At 36.3% G+C, this 22,442-nt stretch overlaps 1 protein-coding gene across 2 annotated transcripts in view; it reads left to right on the top strand.

Annotated features, from left to right (window-relative positions):
- Positions 1-22,442, top strand: part of ADGRG2 (adhesion G protein-coupled receptor G2) — a 55,668-nt gene that overhangs the window by 24,719 nt on the left and 8,507 nt on the right. The window contains exons 4-23 of one of the 2 annotated variants that reach the window (XM_072335830.1): positions 1,442-1,468; positions 3,063-3,095; positions 4,886-4,918; positions 5,774-5,815; positions 9,444-9,491; positions 10,113-10,180; positions 11,597-11,670; positions 12,870-12,909; positions 13,023-13,057; positions 14,613-14,695; positions 15,248-15,308; positions 15,794-16,527; positions 17,095-17,293; positions 17,606-17,762; positions 18,662-18,811; positions 19,031-19,153; positions 20,206-20,251; positions 20,353-20,456; positions 20,934-21,058; positions 21,698-21,966. In XM_072335830.1, the coding sequence (XP_072191931.1) occupies positions 1,442-1,468; positions 3,063-3,095; positions 4,886-4,918; positions 5,774-5,815; positions 9,444-9,491; positions 10,113-10,180; positions 11,597-11,670; positions 12,870-12,909; positions 13,023-13,057; positions 14,613-14,695; positions 15,248-15,308; positions 15,794-16,527; positions 17,095-17,293; positions 17,606-17,762; positions 18,662-18,811; positions 19,031-19,153; positions 20,206-20,251; positions 20,353-20,456; positions 20,934-21,058; positions 21,698-21,966 (2,451 nt within the window). The remainder of the gene's footprint in view (positions 1-1,441; positions 1,469-3,062; positions 3,096-4,885; positions 4,919-5,773; positions 5,816-9,443; positions 9,492-10,112; positions 10,181-11,596; positions 11,671-12,869; positions 12,910-13,022; positions 13,058-14,612; positions 14,696-15,247; positions 15,309-15,793; positions 16,528-17,094; positions 17,294-17,605; positions 17,763-18,661; positions 18,812-19,030; positions 19,154-20,205; positions 20,252-20,352; positions 20,457-20,933; positions 21,059-21,697; positions 21,967-22,442) is intronic. The other variant, XM_072335837.1, reaches the window with a different exon arrangement.

A 22,442-nucleotide genomic window follows, 5' to 3' on the forward strand; every position in this document is an offset into this window, starting at 1 on the left:
CTTCCTCCACTATATTGACTGCACCAACTTGGCATCATCTGTAAACTTGCTGAGAGTGCAGTCATTCTTTCTGTCCATATTGCTGATGAGGATGTAAAATAGTACCTGTGCTAGTACAGACTCATGAGGGTTGTCATTCATCTCTGGTCTCCACCTAGACACTGTGTTGTTGCCTACGACCCTCTGGTTGTGACCATCCAACCAGTTCATTATTCCCAAAGTAGTCCATTTACCACATCTGTGACTCTCCTATTTAGAGACTATGATGTTGTGTGGGACAGGTCTATCAGAGCCATGTCAGTACTAGCAGCATGGTCTGCCTACTTCTTGTTTAGGTGCTCTTTGGTAGTGTGGCTCTAGAGCATGTGGGCATCTACATGATGTACATGTACTCTCAAAGTCTATTCCATGCACTTTATTAATGAGTTTGGAATATAGGAGTTCAGTCTTACCCACCTCTGCCACTCCCTGCTTTCTTTATTTCTTTGCTTCTTACTGTGTTAGTAAAAACTCATTTAGTTAATAATTCACCCATATTTTATTTTCTCACATTTTCCAAAATAAACAAATAAAATGGCTTTATCGAAGCACAGTTGTGCACAGATGTTACATTTTTGTACATTTGCTATTTGCCCTGCTTTGTTTTTACTCAAGCAAATGTGCTGAAAAGATTTCTGAAGACGCTGGAAGTGGAAAGGCAGTGGGAAAACTCACAGACAGAAGCGATAAACTGAGTTGTGATTATTTTTTTTTAAAGAAAAAGAAGTGAATACAAGTAAGGGAGTTTTGTAAGCCAGATTGAATTTATGTGAGAGATTTGGTTCTATGACAGGAAATCAGCAGGTTCCCAAACATGCAAAAAGGGCATCCCTAAGGTAAGAATGAATAAGGAAATAGATACATAGTGTCAAAGGAGAAAGTGACTTTTTCACTTTGTCTTTCTCTGACATTTGGAAATGTCCGTTTTAGAGACTCCTCCCAGGAGAGGCTAAGCCTAATGAGAGCAGGTTGAACACATGATCTGTCCTATGATGTTTTTCCCTGTGCTTTCTCTGTTCTGAGCAGGAAAATTTTATCTTCCAGATAGAATGATGGGAGACAGCTGAGGGATTTTAATTCCCCTTCTGCAACTCAAAGATCTGCTTAACTAAGTAAAAATACTCTCCAACGGTTGAACTGTTTACTATTAAAACCCAACTGTAATTTGAAAGCCTGACCATAGAATCCTTAGGAAGAATGAATATGCTAAATGTCTTCTGCTTTGATTTGGCTGTGATGGGAACTCTTAAGTTACTTCTTATTCTTTTTTGTTGTTGTTGTTGCTTTGTGTTTGTTTTTTTGTGAGGAGAGACATATTCTCTTTAATTTTGCTTTCTGTTGCAAAAATCTCTAGTCTTAGTTCTGTCACCTAATTGTTGCTGTTTTGTTTTCTTTTTGTCAGATACAGAAGAAACCACCAGACCTGCAGGTGAGCATTGTTTTATAAGAAGAAAAACAGCATGTTAGTCACACTGACTGAAGGAAGGTGAAATACCAGCCTACCTAGTAGGCCTGCTTCAGTTTCTGCAAATTCATATTTTAAGTTCTAATGTAAAAAACTTTAAGAAATATCGGAACAATTTATTTTCAGAAAATGGAGGATTTGACATCACATATTCTTTTAAAAGCATAGCAGCTTATCTAAAATGCTTGCATTAAAAAATGTATCTCTTTGTGTACATATATGTAAACAGTTCTCTCCTAGAAAACTGTATGAAGGTTCTCTGTCTTTTTTTTCTCATTATTCTGACATTTCATAAAGTGTTGTCACTGATACTTTTTAATTTATTGAGTTGTTGAATATGTAGATATGTAAATATCTGCAAATTAATTATCCATATCACCCTTTTGTTTATTTTGTATTTCATCATTCAAATATCGTTGGAAATTTTCCCAGAGGAAATGAACATAGAGTCACTGCAATTCTCCTTCCATTGCATAGGGTGTGTTTAAATTTATCCCTCTGAAAGAGGCTATTGTTAGTTTTCAGTAAGGCAAAATAGTCTGAGCAAGGGATCACCTGAGTGATTAGCATCTCAGAAGCTCCTTGTTTGTAGTGTTAAACAAGAAGATCTATTTGTTTCTGTAGACTTTCATTGTCTCTGATTTAACCCTTCCACAATAATAGGAAAGGCTTTACAGTATAAGTAGTGTATTGTAATTGAATTATGGGACAACTTTTGAGTTTGTGGACAAAATGTTGGAACAACTGTATTTTTTAAAATAACACTGCATATTTGTAGGCTTCATATATCTGTACAACTTCATATATCTGAAAACTCTGGTTTCAGTTTCCTATGGCACTCTCAAAAATTCTTCAGTGAATGAAGAGCTTTGAAGTCGTGCATCAGATATCAAATTACCTGATTTCTTTTTGATCCAAACGTTCGCTCTGACAACATCAAAGATTTAGTAGCTAGTGTTTAGTATATAAATAATTGGCTGACTTCTATCAAGATCAGAGATTCAAACTTGGAACGAATTAGTGTTTTGTGATGCAGCTTTTTTTCAGGACTGAAAAGAGAACGATTGTGTATGGGATTAATTTTGAATAGGAAATCTTACTGTTGTTGTGTGAAGTCTGAGAAGAGTTCTTAATAACTCACGCGTAGCATTATATGTTTGATTCCCATTCCCAGAATTAGCAAGACACTCTGGGTAGGCATGTGGCTTTTGGGCTAGCTTGTATTTTTTTGCGCATCCTGGGACAATGATCTTTGTTTTCTTAATGTTACACAATGCAAACAGTCCAGTATTTATTGAAAAGAAATAATCTTTAGTTTAATTTGATTTAAACTTCAAATGTATGTGAATTTATTTTATCAGATATTTTTATGTCTGTCCTTTTTCCAACCTGGGTTTGTTCTGATAAGCAGGTGTTGCCCTCTTCTGCTGAGCACAATTAACTCGTGGGATTCTAGGGAAAGGCTGCTGCGAATGGTTATGTATGCATCTGATTTACTATAACTGTTTACTAATCTGCGTTCCTGTTTTTTTTTTTTCTTTTTAAACAAAAACTGCAGATGCAGAAGCATCAACTGCAACAACCATTTCTGGTAAGAAGATCAAGACTTTACTAATTACTACAGTGTCTATTATTTATTATTTCATGTTAGATAAGTCTCTTCCTGCTTTTTTCTGAGGTAATGTAGAAAAATTGTAGTGCAGACGAATTCCAACATGTAGTATTTTCTTTTTCATTATTACTTTTTGTCTTTATTTGCTTCACTGTACTTGGTTTTGAAATAGCAGACATTGGATTGCTCGTGGTTTTTGTCATTGATGATTGGGGTCAGGGTAGGTGCAAGTTGCTTGATGAAAAGGCTTTTGTCCAGTGAACAGTTGCAGAGATGGCAGTGGGGGAACACTGCTATGAGTAAAGCTCCCATATGTCTCTTCCCACTCTAGAAGGCGTGTACATCATTTAACTTTCAGGACCAGAGATGATGAACATCATCATGAAAACATTTTTAAAAGGAAAATATTGTGGAATATTACAAAGACTACATAAATGGGAAGAGTCCATTACCTTCTTCCTTGAAGTATGCTTGACATATTGTGCTCTAGAGAAAAGAAACAATAGACACAAACACACACACTTTTGTTCTTGTACAGATACAATCATTTTCTAGGAATGATTCATCTTTAACAACTACAGCCAATTCAGTATTTGCAATATCAATCCAAATAATGCAGATGAAGTCAACATTCAGTTTTCATTTGGATTCCACATGTTTTGGCTGCTTTTTTACTTGCTGTTGAGAATAAATTGTCTTCAGGACTGTCACTTAAGAACTAAATACACTTAGCATTTATTCTGAAATGGAATTAACAGGGCCTATCTGAACAGCCTCAGAATGGCTAATCCTGTAGAAATAAATAAAAAGAAAAGCTTCCTTTCTTCTTCCAAGCTGATTGATTTTCTTGATGCACAGCTATCTCTATGCAGAGAGATGGCCTGTTTTTTTATTAATTATACTTAAGGTATTGGTTCTAGCAATGGCAGTGATGCTTTTAGCAAAGAAATTCGGAAAGCATAACTTTCACCTGTTATGAAACAATTCTGTTTTTAAAACGTTACTCAGTTGTTTTACTGGAGTGATCAAAGTGATCCTTGAAGCACTTTACACTCCTGCACTGATACTTAAAATCTGCTTTCTAAGCACATCCCGAGCAATCGCTAAATTTTATTCTGTTCTCTGAATTTCCTTCCTTCTCCCTCCTTTCCCTTTCCCCCTTCACTTAAAAGTATTTATCACCTCACTCTATTGTATTTATACATGGTTTCTGCAAAAATAGCTTCCCTGGGGACAGTTTTCCTGTGTGTCATCCCTGCTTCTGAGGGTTGTGAGTTCATGCAGGAAAAGCACCTTTGGGCTGAGGAATTAGATAGACAAAACTAATCTGCCTCTTCCAAAAGAATGAAGCCAATAAATGGAAGTTATCTCAAGGAACTCTGTCACCAGCTTTTTGCATTCATATCCTTATTCAGATGGTTAAATTAATGCTAGCAGTTTGTAACAGGCACAAGAGTTGTTCCTGAAAGGCAATTTAGATCTTTAAAGTTCAGTTCCTGATGGAAGTGTTCCATACTGCTTCTTTCTCCAAAATACATTGAAATAAAGTACATTAATATCTTTTTTTTCTTTTCCTTTTTTCCAGACTCCTCTATTGTTACTTTTATCACTTATCCTAATAGTGCCTCAGGCAAGATTTTATTTATGCTTTTCTTATTTAGATTTAGTTAGATTTAGATTTTTTTTATATTTTTTTATTTTTTTTAGATTTTTAGTTGTTTAGATTTTTATTTTTATTGTTTTTAATGCCACTGACTTTTCTTCTTCAGAGATGACTTCAGATGATACTGCAGAAAGTGCAGGTGAGATTTAGCGTGAGGACAGTCACATCTGAAGGGAAATATGTTGCATTTGTGAAAGTTTGCTTTTTAATATATATGCATTTTTAATTTACACCTGTTTAGTCCAAATTCTTTTCTTGAACTGTCTTAAAATGTGTTTGACTCCAATATGTATTTTAACTCTCCACAAGTGGTAGGGTTTCAAAATGCATTCTATACAGAAGCCCAAATTGTTCATATTTATTTTAAGCAGGGGTATAGAAATTTTGGTACATCCACAGATGGAATGTTTTTTATACTTCATGATAGTAAAGTATTTTACAAAACTCAAATCTCTACGGGATTCCTTTAAAAACACTTAAATTATATATGTTCTTGCAATTAGTTGCCAAATAGCATCAGTAAGTTTCCGATGGGAGAATTTGCTGCATTTTGTTTCCTGATCTGTCCATTTGAAGACAAGTAGATTCATCCTTTATCTGCACAAGTGCCTGCCTGTCTGTATCTGAACAAGATAGCTTGCTATTTATCATAGTTGATGGATAGAAATACATTTTTAGAACATGAACACTGAAGTACCCATGTAGAACAAACCAAATGGAAATCATGCCTTAAAAGCACCACTTTCTCAACTGAAAGATAATATGGAGGCTAGTTTTGATGGCTTAGATGGGGACATAAGCATCAGACTGGGTGGATCTCAGTGCTGTTTTTTCATGTCTAATGCAGAAAATAACTGAATTCCCTTATATATAGTCAGGTATTTATGCTTCTGAGAAGACACATTGAAGTAGAATTTGGGAATCATTTTTCTCACTCATGTTTCATGGTCTTTTAAAATAAAAATGTGAAAACTTATATTTTTCTTTTAAACAGAAACTCCTGACATCATTGACTATTACTCCACTGTAACACCAGGTAGGATTCATACATCACCAGTGATACTCTTTTATGTTTCTTAGAATTACTTGTGCTTGCCTAGACAGCCACACATAAAGAGGTTTGACTATTCTGTTGATCAGAACAGAAATGCGAAGAGTCACAAAGATACAAGAAAGTTTCAGAACCTGTGTGTTCTATTAACAAAAAATATCTTCATGCTTTTAAGTAGATTGGAGCAATCTGAACCCAGACGTGATGTTCTGAGGGCAGATCCAGTCTGTAGGAGTACAGAGATAAGCTGAATACACTGAGATAAGCTGGAATGTGTTTACACTGAGACAGAGTAAGTGGTAGAGCAATTGACTTGGAGCCATACTAGCTGGTATAATTTGACATTTGTGAGAGCTGGCTAGCATTCAAACGGCTCCTCTTCCTAGCATTCAAACGGCTCCTCTTCCAGGCTCAGGATCGGTGCGTCCCTGTAACTAAGAAGTCAGGAAAAGGTGCCAGGAGACCTGCGTGGATGAGTAAGGAACTCATGTGCAAGCTCCGCAGAAAGAAGAAAGTACACGATATGTGGAAAAAGGGTCTGGCCACTTGGGAACAATATAAGAATGTAGTCAGGGACTGCCGAGATGCGACCAGGAAGGCTAAAGCCCACCTGGAGCTGAATCTAGCTAAGGAGATAAAGGATAATAAAAAAGGGTTTTTTAAGTACATTAACAGCAAAAGGAAGGCTAGGGAGAATGTGGGCCCCATACTAAGTGAGGGGGGTGTTCTGGTAACGGGGGATGCTGAGAAGGCGGAAATACTGAACGCCTTCTTTGCCTCTGTCTTTAGTGAAAGGGCTCTCCCCCAGGAATCCCAGTCCCCGGTGGTTGATGAGAGAATCTGGGGAATGGGAGATTTCCCTTTAGTCAGGGAAGAGGTGGTCCGTGAGTGCTTAGGAAACATTAATGTCCATAAATCCATGGGACCTGATGGGGTGCACCCGCGGGTGCTGAGAGAGCTGGCAGAGGTTATTGCTAAGCCGCTCTCTGTAATTTTTCAAAGGTCTTGGAGAACTGGGGAGGTGCCTGAAGACTGGAGGATGGCCAATGTCACCCCAGTCTTCAAAAAGGGCAAGAAGGATGACCCGGGTAATTATAGGCCAGTCAGCCTCACCTCTGTCCCAGGGAAGGTGATGGAACAGCTTGTGCTGGATGCCATCTCCAGACAACTGGGAGAAAAGGAGGTTATCAGGAGTACTCAGCATGGGTTCACCAAGGGGAGGTCGTGCTCGACCAACCTGGTGGCCTTTTATGAAGATGTCACTAGCTGGGTGGACGGGGGGAGAGCGGTAGATGTAGTCTACCTTGATTTCAGTAAGGCTTTTGATACGGTCCCCCATGACATCCTTATAACAAAGCTGAGGAAGTATGGGATAGATGAGTGGACGGTGAAGTGGATCGAGAATTGGCTGACTGGCAGAGTGCAGAGGGTTGTCGTTGGCGGTGCGGTGTCTGGCTGGAGGCCTGTGACTAGCGGCGTCCCCCAGGGGTCTGTGCTGGGTCCAGTCTTGTTCAACATCTTCATCAACGACCTTGATGAGGGGATAGTGGCCACCCTCAGCAAGTTTGCTGATGACACGAAGCTGGGAGGATTGGCTGACACGCCTGAAGGCTGTGCGGCCATTCAGAGAGACCTGGACAGGCTGGAGAGCTGGGCAGTAAGAAACCGGATGAGGTTTAACATAAGCAAGTGTAGAGTCTTGCATCTCGGTAGAAATAATTGCATACACCAGTACAGGTTGGGGGAAGACCTGCTGGAGAGGAGCTCTGCTGAGAAGGACCTGGGCGTCCTGGTGGACGACAGGTTGGCCATGAGCCAGCAGTGTGCCCTTGTAGCCAAAAAGGCCAATGGCATTCTGGGGTGCATTAAAAAGAGCGTAGCCAGCAGGTCAAGGGAGGTGATCCTCCCCCTCTTCTCTGCCCTGGTGAGGCCTCATCTGGAATACTGTGTCCAGTTCTGGGCTCCCCAGTACAAAAAAGACAGGGATCTCTTGGAAAGAGTCCAGCGGAGGGCCACAAAGATGGTGAAGGGCCTGGACCATCTCCCCTACGAGGAGAGACTTAGGGAACTGGGTCTGTTTAGCCTTGAGAAAAGAAGGCTGAGAGGGGACTTGATCCAGGTTTATAAATACCTGAGGTGTGGGAGCTATAGTGGCGAGGCTGGTCTCTTTTCAGTAGTGTGTGGGGACAGGACTAGGGGCAATGGGCTGAAACTCCAGCATAGGAAGTTCCGCACGAATGTGCGCAAGAACTTCTTTACGGTGAGGGTGACGGAGCACTGGAACAGGCTGCCCAGGGAGGTGGTGGAGTCTCCTTCTCTGGAGATATTCAAGACCCGCCTGGACGCCTACCTGTGCGACGTGGTGTAGGGAGCCTGCTTTGGCAGGGGGGTTGGACTCGATGATCTCTAGAGGTCCCTTCCAACCCCTATAATTCTGTGATTCTGTGATTCTGTGACATTATGAAGAAGTTTGCAGCTACGTTATCCGATGATCATTGAGGACTGGAAGCAGTAGCAATTTTTGATCACTCTTTTACCTTAATTATTTTGTGCATTTTGGTGGCTCGTAGAGGTCCTAAGCAAGACTAGGTGACACACAAATAAATGGTTTTAAACAAAATCATGTTGACCTTGCTGCATATTTTTTGTGATGCTTGTTTTGTGTGTTGGATTTTTATGTCACTGTCCTTCGTGTAATTAATTTGGACAAATTTAGTTACTTGTGAATATTCTGTTTCTTTGTGCATTTTTTTAAATAAAAGTGTTGGTACAATTTCATAAGTGCTTCACTGACAGCTCCCAGCACAAAATGGAAGGTGAATTTATAATGTTTATTTTTTTTCTAATGTTTTGAATATCACGTGCTGCTCACAATCCATACTTTCTGATGACTGTTTGTTGATGGTGATAAAACTGATGAATATTAAGTTGTAATATGCAAATATTTGGGCTACAGAAACAGTGAAAGTGAAAAAGGAAAGAGAATGTTTTCATCTCATTTGCTACTAGGTAATGATAACAGCAGAGAAAACAGCTGTTTTCTGTTCATGGAGCCAATCTATATTCTTAGTGTAGAATATGGTATTTGCACCTGGAAAGTTGCAATGAGAGTTCAGAACTTGACCATCTTGGTTGTATTCATTAGAGATAATTGCCAATATTAATTTTTGAAAATAACCACACAACACAAAGTTATTAAAAAGTACATGTGCATTCCTACTGAAATACAGCCTTACCTACATTAATAACTTAAGTATGCAATGTTGTCATAGATTCAATCATGTGCAGTCACCAAACTGGCTTATAAAACAAACAACAACAACAAAAACAAAAAACCAACAAAAACAGAGTCCACTTGTTCATAGATATGTGGAAACAGTTACAGAAAATTGCTAAGAATTAATTAATAAAGTCAGCACGTTTCACTTCTAACATTGGGTCTTAGATAATGTCATGGTAAGCACCTAAGAGAAGCGTAGCCTAGATAGTCTGTGAAATGTAAAAAATTTGCAATCATTTCCTAATTTTAAATGTAAATGTATTTGTCAGTACTGGATTTAAGTGCAGCTCTTTTACTCAATAGCTTTTTTTCTTTTTTCCCTCCAAAATATAGCGAGAGAAACCATTTTATGCAACGTATCATCTGTCTGTAATTACTCAGGTCAGTGGTTTTCCTTTCTTCTTACAAAAGTCATGCCAATCTGTTCTCCATGTAATGTGGCAACCTTTAGTTGCCATATAAAAGCTACCTCTGCAATAAATTGTCTCGCTAATTCAGAGATTGTGTGCAGCTTTAAAAATGATTTAAAATGTGCTTTTTAATTTAAAAGTGCTGTTCAGTATTGTTGTGGTTATGACGTGGTATTTTTGATCCTTGATTCCTTTTCAAAGTATGTGCAACTGATGATAAGAATTGCAGAACTGAGAAAATAAAATATTATGTTAGTAGTGTCTGTCTTATTGAATGTAATTCTGTATCAGGAACAGATGTTGAAATATTGTTTAGAGGTATTACTGTAAAAACTCAAAAAATACAGAGAACGATAAAGTTATGAGACTGGTGTAAGTGTAGTTTATTTGTGGAAACTGAGGGAAGAGATGGAAGAACAATTGCAGAAACAGTGAATGTTCAGATAAGCTATTTTACATGTTATTATTTCCCTTGCATTCAAAAACAAGACGGTGTTGTTGTTCTTTTAATTTTCAAATTATGTTACATCACAAGGTTGTTACACCATGTTAAGTTTTTAGTTTCTCATATGTTTTTTCATTTTGGTTTTAGTGTTCTATGTGGGCGAGGTAAAGCTTCGTCAAAGAGAAGAAAATAGGACATCACTAAATATAGAAATAGTAAGTGTTCTCTCTTGTAAAACATATTTAAAAGGAAGGTTGAAATCTGTTTCTTTGTGCTTAAAATGCGTAAGATGCTTAAAACTCCAACATGATTCTTATTATGGTATTTATGGTTTAATTTGCTTACAGTAATTCTCTTAAAATTTAGACACATGACACTTGTTTCTAAGTGTAAGAAAGTAAATTTACTATAAGCAAGGGCTGTTATTCTCTATTTCACCACTGAAAAAAGGGAGGTAACCCTGGAAAGTATGGAGAGAGGCCTGAACTGTCTAGATACAAGTTTAATTTCTTTGGATATGAATTTAGGCACTTGAGGAAGCTAGTGTCATTAGATACCGACAGTTTGAGCATAAATTAGGTTAGGTTGCACCCTGAAACTAAACTATGTTGAGATACTCTGAAATAGGGCATCGCTCTGCGTGGCAGGTTAAGAATATTTGATTGTTGCAGATGGGAAACAAAGAGGCCATGAGCTTGTTAACAGTTGCTTGTACCTTTCTGCTGTACATCTGTATCCACACTCAGTCTACTATTTTACATGCCAGTCTTTGCAAGTATGACGGCTGTCAGCAGGGTCACCACAGAGAACCACTGCAACTCAATTGAGCACTGAGTCTGGGCAGGAGTAGGCCCCAGTATCTCAAAAGCAAGAGCCATATCTACATTGTATTGTGTTTCCATAGTGATAAAGTCTCCTAAAGCCATCTTTCTGTATTTAACACCATGCCTACAGCTATTAGAAAAAGTAAATTCCTGTCTCTGGAAACTGTTGTATTTTTTACCAGAATATTTCTATGTTAGTGTGAATTCCATAAATGTTAGACGATGTTTTCATCAAGATGCTCACTGCTTTAAATGTAGAAACAAGTGGAAAAACAGAGTGTAAGAATGCTGGTCTGTAAAGGACTTTTAAATCAACCTTTGTAATCTATCCAGCCTAGAGGCAAGATCAGATATATTTAAATCTCATTTAATGTGTATTTCACCTCAGTTCTTGACTCTAACTCCCCAGATTCTACTGGGAGATCAATTTTGTTACTTAAAGGATTTATGTAGCTTGTCCAATTGCTCCATTATCACTGCAGTTGAAAATTCGTTCAGTTTCTGGTCTAAGATCACTATGGCAGACTAAGCCAACTTCCTGTTTTTCCAGCTTGATGTGTCACTGTTCTCTTTATCTTTCACAAGTTAAATCCTTAAATTAGGTTTATTCTAGATGAGGCAATTCATTCATTAAGTTGCAACAACACAGGTGTGATTATCATTTGAAGTGTATTCATGAAAAAATGTGCTGATTTTCTTTGGGCTTTTCAAATGTGTTCCTGTTGAAATGTATGAGGTGAATGTAAGTTTCTTCTAACGCTAAAGTTTGCTTGTTTCATTTAGCATTGGTATCTTTCTTTCTAACAGATTAATAACAAAACTGTTGACAGTCAAGTTTCAAGCTTTCTTCCAATTGCAGCCCCAGTCCTACAAGAACTGAGGTAAGTTTGAATAAGGATTGAAATCTTTACCATATTTCAGAAATGTGAAGACCCTTCATGTAATTAGTAGACTCTTCACTTCTTATTATTCCTGTACTCGATAATTTAAAAATGTCAGGAAATGTAAGCTATTTTTCCTTAACATGAAGTTTCTATTAGTTAGAATAGTCTTCATTTTGCTTTATGTACCACAAGAGTTTGTTTTAAGAAATGATACATTTGCAGCTTACATTTCAGGTCCTCCAGTTTCATTGGGGTTTAACAAGGCTTGAATGCTTTGTTGTTAATATGCTGATGATCTTAGCAGTGATAATAATGATGATGATTAAGACAATAATGATAGTAACAATACTTACAAATGTGAACTATGGATTATTGAGTATGTCAGTTTGACTGTTGCTCTTCATGAATAAATGGTTGTCATAATTTCAGGGCTTTAGTATGTCTCCTTAGGAAATTTTACTAAGAGAACTTTTATAGCTTTAAGTTTCTCTGATTTGTGGAGTCGTATCGGTATTTATTTCAGTATCACCTTTCCTTTCACAGTCTTTCTAAGATGTGTGCTCTCCTCTTTCCAGAAGCATCTAAGTCTTTGCCTACGTCGTGTCCCATAGCTGTGATTCTACTTAACATTCTGCATGCTTAATACTCATACTGCTTTCCAGAGAGTTTCTTTACTGCTATTCCAAAAACTCACTTTGAAGATCAAAAAGAACAAACCTTGTTGTGAATTTTGGTGGTGGTGTTTTTTTGTTTTTGTTGGCTTTTTTGTTGTTTGTTTTGTTTTTTATAAAGCTATAACTCCTGCTGATTTGCTTCCAATGGCTTTGAGCATGAATTCAGAATTTCGTTCTGAATGCTTGCTTGCCAGAAGACAACACAAAGATCTATCTTCTGCTCTTTTAAATAGGTTGTAAGTATGTGGATTGATGTTAAAATCTCTGGTGCCAGTTACAAATGTATTTCGCTAAGTGACTAATAAAAGGCAATTTTTTATGTGTTCATTCCTTTTAAAGTGTTTGTACAATATTAGAGCTGTTGTAGTTTAAAAAAAAAAAAAAGTGTTTTTTTGTTTTGTTTTTTGTTTTGTTTTTGTTTTTTTTTTTCCCTTGGTAATCATTTGTTCCTTTCATAATACTGCTGTAATTGTCTTTAGAAACATAATTAGAAATCTTCCATGATTGTTACTTGTGTTACAGAATATTAGAGCTCAACAAAACCTTGCAAGGAATGAGTGAGGTAAGTTTGTTTTTACTGTTTGGAATACTTTTTTCAATTTATTTATGATAGTGTCATAAGTCCTGTTTTCTCCTGACAAAACAATTTTATTCTATTTTTCCTTGTTGTTATAGTCATCCGTTATGGAATGCAGTTCAGAAAACCAGAGGTTTGTTGTTGTTATTTTTTTTTAATTTCATATATTTAATAGCTACTACATATTTAAGAGCCTATGATATATCAAATGTGAATGGCTGTGTAACAAGAAAAATTATGTAGGAAATCAAGTCTGAGAAACAGGCTGGAGAAATATAAGCAGTCTAGTAAGGAAAGAAATTCTGATCCCATTAGTCTTATTAATGATTTATTTTGTTTGTTTACCAAACTGCCTTGCTTTTCATTAATCTTCTGTTTAAACACAGACTAACCTGCCATGTTTTACTTTCATCTTCAAATTAGCTGAGTCACACAGCTTCTTAGTCACTCAGTCTTTCTAAGGAAATTACTTCAAACATCCTGCGTATCATAGAATCATTAAGTTTGGAAAAGATTGCTATAATCAACTGTCCACTTAACACCAATATTACCCACTGAACCATGACCATGTCCCTAAGTACCACATCTATATGTTTAATGAACACCTCCAAGGACAGTGATTCCACCACCTCCCTGGGCAGCCTGTTCTATTGCCTGACCTCTCTTTCTATGAAGAAATTCTTCCTAGTGCCCATCCTGATCTTCCCCTGGCACAACTTGAGGCCATCACCTCTTGTCCAATAACTATTGCCTGGGAGAAGAGGCTGACCCTCACTTTGCCTCAGCCTCCTTTCAGGTAGTAATTCTTTTCCAAAGCTGTTCTTCAGCTTGGGAAGCCAGTCATGCTCAGAACAGGGCAAGCCTGAGAAGGTATTTCCAAGCCTGGAAACCATGGAGTATCAGAATGGCAAGACTGCTCCACACAGACAATCCTGGAAACCTTGAAATGTAGATAATATCTGTCAATGTAATTGCTACTCACAGCTAAACTGGCAGTGCTTTAAAAAGACTGGCTTGAAAACAGTATATCCTGAAACAAAATCTGGAACTTCCAATATACATGAATTTGAGGGTTTGTCTTACTGGTTTTGGATCAAACAAAAATCCAAATCCCCTAATGTCCTTGTTAGTTGTAAAGAAGTTTTGCTTCATCTTTATGTTCCCTTTCTGTTCATTTATGAGTTTGAGCTGCTGAGGAAGAACTGTATGTTTGCTAGTTTAGGTAGGGATTCATGTAATTGAGGTGTAAATGTAAAAAGTGTAATTCTTGGCTTGAGTCATGTAAGCTTATTTTTTTAGATCTTGTGAGAGAACACTGGGTTTCCTTAGGCAAGGATATACTAACAGCCATCTACTATACTTGCTAGTTCTGGAGTTTCTCTGCAGTAACAAGAGAGGTTGTTATTATGTTTACAAAATTACTTACTCTTTAGTGGCTAACATTGACTAGAGAGGATCACATTTAAGAATTGTCAGAATCTGTGGAGGAATAAGGAAATAAACTGCTAGAAATAGATATATTGCTCTTTGTTTTATCCTGACATTGTGTTCTACATGCTTCCCCAGGTTTGAGAAAGCCTAGAGGGGGAAAAAAAAAAGCATTTTTTGATTTATTATTTGTCATTAGATTCAGGTATTGGAATGACATAATTATTTCTCGAATCTAAGGCTTTTTCTTTTCATTATAGTACACACTGCAATTTCATAATAAAGCTGGATAAGAAAGAGAACATAAGCAGTTTAGAAGAGAAAGAAGAAATAGGCAAAATTCGTAAGTTATGCTTTAAACACAGTCTTCTCAGATTAACTGTCATGTCTTTACAGTTGACTTCCAAGTACCTAAAAAAGCTCCCTTAACTTTAAATAAAAAGAATTGTTTTTTGAATAACAATGCATAAAAAATACAGGCTTTCTGATTTTTTTTGTGTGTGTAAAAAAAGAAGCAACTCATATAAAGCTGCTGACTACATTAATAAAGCATTTTTTGATATTGAAAGTGTTATCTGTAACATTACTTGTGAACACAAATGCATTTCTCAAAGTTTATAATGTAGCCCAGTTTTCTTAGTTGTATTTTGATAGTATAGAGGGGCACGTGCATTTTTTGTTTCAAAGCATACAGCTTTGCATTCTGGTTTCTCTCAAAAGAGAAATTTCTGAGGCATTGAGCAAAAAACTTGAAACTAATTATGCAAAACACACTATTGTTAAAAAACAAAACAAAACCCTGTAAAACACACCCTTGTTTGAATAACCTGTTTAATGGTATAAGCAATTTTTATGCTTCATAGCAAACTATGTTAATGCTTCTTTGTCATTTCAGATCAGTGCTGCTGTTCGTCACTGAAGTATTGTTCCATGTCTGCTGAAGAATTAAAGATGTAGTAAGTATAAATACAAACAGATTGGCATGCTTATTTCCTTATCTTTTTAATGGATAAATAGAATGAACTTTCAAGTTGCAATATGATAGCTAGGAACGCACAAGTTGATGGATGTCTTCTTGTACAGTTCCCTTCTCTTTCCTCTCTGTCCCTCCTTCTCCTCTCTTTCTTTCTTTTTCTTTTTTTTCTTTTTTCCTGTGGTATCAGTAGCTTTTGAGTTTAGAATCATGTCACCTCCAAAGCCAACAAAAAGAAGTGATATTATATGTGGACTAACAACTATAACAAAGTAGATTACAGAAGTACTATTTGTCACTAGGGCATGAGACATCTGACCTGATGAATTTTAAAATATAAAATATTAGTAATATGCCCACATCATCCATGTGTGTTCTTCTATTATAGCTAATTTTGTTTAAAATATAGATAATGTTAAATTTAACATGTATTTATGTGTTTTTTTTTGTTTTTTTTTTTTTTAACAGTGTTATAGAATTGCCGCCTGATCCCATATGGGTTCCATCCTCTCATTCTCTTCCTCCCCATAAAAAGACGACTATCTCTTCCCTCAAATCTAGTGCTTTTCTTTCCCCGACTGTGGTTTCTGCAAAACAGACTCCCACAATTAGACCACTGATCCCCCCATTTACAGAAAATATATTTTCTGAAACTCTCTCCACACCTTCCACTGCAAATCCTCTCTCGGAAACTTTTACCACTGCAACATCTTTGTCTTCTACTACTGATACCACTACATATTCCTCTACTGAGTCTCTTGCTCAGCATACCATGGCAACTTTTCTCTCCATAGTTTATAATAAATCTTTCACTACAATTCTCTCTTCCACACCTGCAACAAAATCTATTTCTAATGTTGCTCTCTCAATTAAATCTGATACTACATATATTAGCAAGCCTATCACAATCATTTCTCCTGCTGTAAATTTCACTAAACCTACTGCAGTTTCCCCTTCTGAGCTTCCTCCCAAACCTCCAATAGCAATTCCACCTTTTGAAACTACCACCAGCTTTGTTGCACAAATTCCTCTTGCTACAGATTCAACCCAACAAATTATTGATAACTTTACTACAGTACCTATTTTTCCCCTTACTCCTTTCTCAGTAACCCCTACTGTTAGTCCTGTCAAACATTCTGTCTCAGCTTCTCATCCTCGTTCTACTGCTGATGGCCATGGTAGCCTGCCTAATGGAAGCACAGGTAAATATGAAAAATAAAAAATATCTTTTAGTTTGAATTCCATACACTGAATTTGCTTTCATTTTTTTAAACAAGATTTTGGTTACGTGTCTTAGCTATCATCTTCCAGTTACTGTGACAAGCCTGACACAACTTTCAAAATCTGTTTGCTCATTTTAGAACATGTCCTGATGTCTCTAGCTATGATGAGTGGTACCTCATGCCACAATATTTTGTTGACTGTGGTAGTTAGTTTTTCTGGTTTTCTCCTGATTTCCTTCTTCTGGCAGCCACCCAGTAGCTAAAAATTCAGAATAATAGATTATTTAGCATCACTTATGGTGATTTTATAATCAATATAAAGTATAGTCAATGATGACTATTTGAAACTTTGTGCTATATTTTCCTAAGACTATAAGTATTACTAACAACAAAGTAGCTGATAGAGAGCAGAAAAAAGACTGTTTCATGTAACATGCGTGTATTTGTGGTAAGCTTTTCCACTCAAGAAAACTGTTTAATTTTTCTGCTTACTTCATTTCTTAAGCTCAATACTTAGAAAAATGCACAACTTTTTTTTTGTTACAGGAAAAATACTGTCAACTACCACATACACAACTTCCATATATACCACCATTAATGTCACCACGGCTGAGCAAATAGTATCCAAAATAGAAAAAGATTTAGCAGCTGGAAAAGTAGAGTCAGAAGATGTAGAACGGATGGTGAGTGAGGTTAGCAGAGTCCTGACAGCTTCTCAACAATTACCACCCCAAATTTCTAACAGGTAGGTCCATCTGGCAATAGATTAAAGTTGTGTTGTATCAACTGTCTTGATAAATTACCATCAGTGTGCTTCGTTTTTTAATAATTCTAGTCCAAAAGAATGTTTCTTGTTCTTTGACTTGCTTACACATTAAAGGACTATTATTATAGTGTTACTTTGCTGTACGATAATATAATGCTAAGAAAAAAACATTTTTGTGTTCAAATCATGGTAAGTGAGAAGAATAAGCTGTATTTTGCATTGTGTTTGGATTGCTGCTCCATAACCACAACTTTGTGCTTGGTAATACTAAGCTTCTCTTTTTCTTAACAGAATTATAAAAGTAGTGGATTATATTGGCTTAAAACTGAACTTTTCAACAGTGTCTGCTGATTTTTCCTCCCCATCCTTGGCTCTGGCAGTTGTAAAAGCCAGTAGCATCCGCTCCAACCAAATGTCTTTTGCTGTCCAGGATTCATCTGATCTCCAGGTAGGACATTGATAATTGAAAATTTTATGAAATTTCATAAGTTCATGTTTAAAATGTTTATGTTTTAATATTTATTTTATTTATAATATGACTTCTGTTTTGCATTTGTGTCACAAGTTCAGGATCTTTAGTTCAGGCAGTTTTCGAAGAAAAAAAGGCTTTGCTTTTTGAAATTTTTCAGATTTTTTTTTTTTAATTTTCTGTTATAGACTAAATTATGCAACTGAGTTAGCAGAAACTGGCCTGTGTCTAATAGGCTGTTAGAGGGCACAGTGAGAACACTAGAGAGCTTGGCTGCATAATTTTGCTATGAGAACTCAGAATCATGAGTCATTTAATCACCTACCCTGACTGTGCTAAAATTTGTCAAGGATTGTTGTCACATGTGTTAGGAGATTAATTGCAGGAAATTGTCAGTGCCAGGAAAGAACTTACTACATTGCTTGAATAATGACATTCATACAATTGTCACTCACGAGTATTTGGTCTTGCCAAGAAAAAAGTGCTTAGAAATTTTGGATACACTTTCTCTCACTCAGAACCCCTTCTCTCCAGGTTGAGAAGTTCTGATTTGGACAGTACAACCCTTGGAGGCTTAAGTGAGGAAAGATGGAAAGTTGTGAACAAATATTGGCACTCTGCATCCTCTCAGACAAGGAAATAGCTTAACATAAGCTGTTTGTAGTACTGGAACTGTTCTCTGGTACTGAAGTGGCACTACTTTTAGGCCTGCAGATGCTTTTTATTCCTTTGAGCAGAAGAGAAATGAGAGAGCAGCAGTGAGTTCCTGGCAGTGATTTGAGAGATGTGTATTTCAGAGTTCTAAACTGGATATAAGGCATAATTTAATTTTTCTTTAGTGACAGAAATGAGGCATAACTCTTGCATTTATTTTTCAGATCTCTCTTGGCCCTAATGCAATTCACGACTTAAATAATCTTGGATCAATTACGCTTCCTTCATCACTACTCACAAATTTACCTCCAGAAGAGATGGACTTGGCTTCTAGAATTATTTTCAATTTCTTTAAAAAGACCAGTGTGTTCCAGGTACTTTTTTAATCCACTGTTCATGAGAGTTTAAATTCAGCACTTGAGCAAAAATAAAATCTGAACTGCCTTGGTTTTTGGCCATAAAACATATTTTAAACTTTCCTTATTTAAAAAGAAATTACTTTAGTCCAATACTCAATTCATATTATACCTGAACTTGTGTAAACTGTACTGTTGTTTTCTTTGATTTTAAAATTGAATTATTTTTTGTTGTAGGATCTGTCCCTGAAGAATGCATCTTTAATCAGTAGTGTTATATCATCAAGTGTTGCTAACCTCACAATTAGCAACCTAAAGGCAAATGTGACTGTTACTTTGCAGAATATCAGACCTAATCAGGTATGATTTGTTTTGGCTGACAGAATTTGCTTTTGTTGCCTCCATTGGAGTTGCTGTACTAGAAATACGGATCAGTTGGTTCTGCTTTACTAGCGTGGACTTTCAAAATCTCATATTTGCTTACTTATTGTTTATATTAATTTTTGTTCTCAGATGATTTGATGTAATTTTACTCTGTCAGCTCTGAAGTTTTGATCCTTTCTACCTTACCTCTTGTATTATTCTCCAAAGAATAAGAGCTCTTATGGGAAAGCCTGACAGTGGGGTTTGCTAGGGAGATAATGCAGTCATGACATTCTTAGGTGCTACATGGCCAGAAAGCCAAGTAATTCTTTTTTCTTGGGGGGGAATACTGATTCTTAAACTGAAACACAGGATTGGGTCATCAGGAAATACTAGGACTCTTACATAGCATCTCTTTCATAAATGAGCACCAAGGATTAAAATACATCTATTCTATCCCATATTTTAATGGAATTTCAAAATTTGAAGTTGAAAATCCTAAAATATTGTAAACTGTTGGGATTCTACCAGTTTTGAGATATAAAGGCAGAATTATTGCTATTTGGAGAAGTAGTGTACTACTACAGTTTATAGGGCTTTCATGGGAGAGAGCCTTTAACATGCTGTTAGTATAAAGTTATCAGATGCTTGCTAAAGAAGATGAGTTTTTCCTTTTCAGTGTGGTGAATTTCTTGATACATACAAAATCAGGAAGGATGAAAAATTCAAAGAATTTGTGTAGTGTAGAAAGGCAGTGAAACACCGTTCTTAGTGTTCTTCCAGGAGTGGAGTATCAGCATAGGTGGGAGACCTATCTCCTGTGAGGTCACTTCATATTTGTTCTTCATGTTTTTACCTGCATATTGTGATACTGATCTCTTCTGTGCATTTAAGTTTATGTAGTATTCATGTAGAACAGGTATACTTGATGTATGTAGCATTTATTCTTCCCTGTATTCTGTACATAATAGAAATTTCTTGATCATAAACTTACAGTTAAGTAAAATATCTTTTTTAAAATTATCATTTTTATTTTTACCTCCCAACAGGATAATTCAACAGTTAGATGTGTTTTTTGGGACTTCAATAAAAATGGTAAGTACTCAATATCACTCAAGATATCATGTTGCTTTAGGTATGCTAACCCACGTTACTAGTAGAAAGCCATGCAATTACAAGGCTGTTTTCTGTAACAGGTGGACATGGAGGCTGGTCATATGAAGGCTGCATTGTTAAAGAAAGTAGAGTAAATGAAACAGTTTGTTCATGCAACCACCTCACGAGCTTTGCAGTTTTAATGGTAAGTATTTCAAAAATTACATATCTCAATTCAAGAAAATGCTAAATTGTGCCTCATATTCAGCGAATGAAGATTCAGAAAATACATACAATTTATTAAATACTAATTCAGTTCTGTTCACTTCATGCTTAGTACATAGAGATGTAAAGCTACTAATGTCCTTGAGCTGCTTGTTGAATGGAGGCCTTGAGTTTCATTAAAGTAAAAACTGATTAAGTGCTTATTAAACTGCAGCTCATACATTTAGGCCATTGTATGTTCTGTACAAAAAAAGTTTGAATAAATGCAATTTAAAATTATTTTAATCAGACTTCCACAGTTGTACTGACATTTCTGTTTTCCAACAAACCTTTTACAGGAACCATAGAGAAAATGTTTTGCTTCTGTTTTGTGCATTTTCAGGTGTTTATTTCTTTTGTTTATGTTTTTCCATTTCATAAGTATGCTCTCTGAAATTGCCTTCTCTTTGCCTTTTAGAATCTGTATGGAAATACTCCTTTAAGTCCCACGCAAGAGTTGGTACTGACTTTTATATCGTATATAGGCTGTGGCCTGTCTGCAATTTTCCTTTCTATCACTCTTGTGACTTACATAGCTTTTGAGTAAGTATCTTTTCAACTCAGCTCCCATTATTCTTCAATTATATTTGTCTTTAGTCTTCACAGCAAAGTCTTTTTCAGTAGTTATTGATTCTGTCTCTATTAATAATGCACAAATTTGTCTTTGTTGGAACATTTTGTTAAGATATTTGAGGTTCAACTGTTAAGTCTTCAATGGTGTGTTCTGGAAATCCTCCTAGAATTTATTTGGCACCCGTTTACTCTCTTATCATCCCATTAATAATAAATACTTGGCTCTATCAAGGTTTTAGAAGCCTATTCAAAAGTCTAAAATAGGTTAGCTCTAAAGAACACTCACTTTGTGTTTTGAAAGTAGTATAGCAAGAAGCTGCCTAGCATACAGTGTTAAAAAAGAAGAGGTACGAATATCTAGGAATCAAAGCTATAGTTTAAATCTGTGTAATCTTTCTAAAACAGACTTTATTCATATGGACTGTTATATTGGAAATGTGTTATAAAATTCTGTCCCATGTATAAATTCGATGTAAAAATCACTGTATATAAATGAAAAAACATATATATATATATTTTTCTTTGCATTTATGAACTAAAGAATACAAAAGAGAAAGTAAGCCGGAGATACGTGAACAATTGATGTCATCTTGCCAATTTTCTTTTTAGGAAAATCCGGAGAGACTATCCATCCAAAATATTAATTCAGCTGTGTGCTGCACTACTTCTCCTCAACCTAGTTTTCCTCCTTGACTCATGGATTGCATTGTATAACAAACGAGGCCTGTGCATTGCAGTTGCTGTATTTCTTCACTATTTTCTCTTGGTTTCATTTACCTGGATGGGCCTAGAAGCTTTCCACATGTATCTTGCACTTGTGAAAGTCTTTAATACCTATGTGCGGAAATACATTCTTAAGTTTTGCCTTGTTGGTTGGGGTACGTATTGGATGTACTTTTTGGATTCTAGATATATGTATCAACTCACCAAATATTTCTGCAAAGGTGACACTGTTTGGAAATGAAAAAGAAGCAGTTGCTAAATGTTACTACCATCAATTACAAAGAATTCATTATCACTAAATCTGATGGTATTAATTCCAACTTTGAGGTAGTGAACTCCTCCCTAAGTACAGGTGTTCTCAGATTGCAATGTGGAAAACAGACTGTTACAATGTAAGGGAATAATGGATTTTCCTTTTGCAAGTACAGCAGAACCAAATTTGAATCATGAAATGGTTTGAGTTGGAAAGGACTTTTAAAGGTCATCTATTCCAACTTACCTGCAATGACCAGGGGCACCTACAGGCTTGATCAGGGTGCTCAAAGCCATGTTCCAGCCTGACCCTGAAATGTCTCTATGGACATCTACCATCCACTCTTATCATTAAAAACAAACAAACAAAAAACCTTAT

Source organism: Excalfactoria chinensis, chromosome 1 (genome assembly GCF_039878825.1).
Source record: "Excalfactoria chinensis isolate bCotChi1 chromosome 1, bCotChi1.hap2, whole genome shotgun sequence".
NCBI classification, from domain to species: Eukaryota; Metazoa; Chordata; class Aves; order Galliformes; family Phasianidae; genus Excalfactoria; species Excalfactoria chinensis.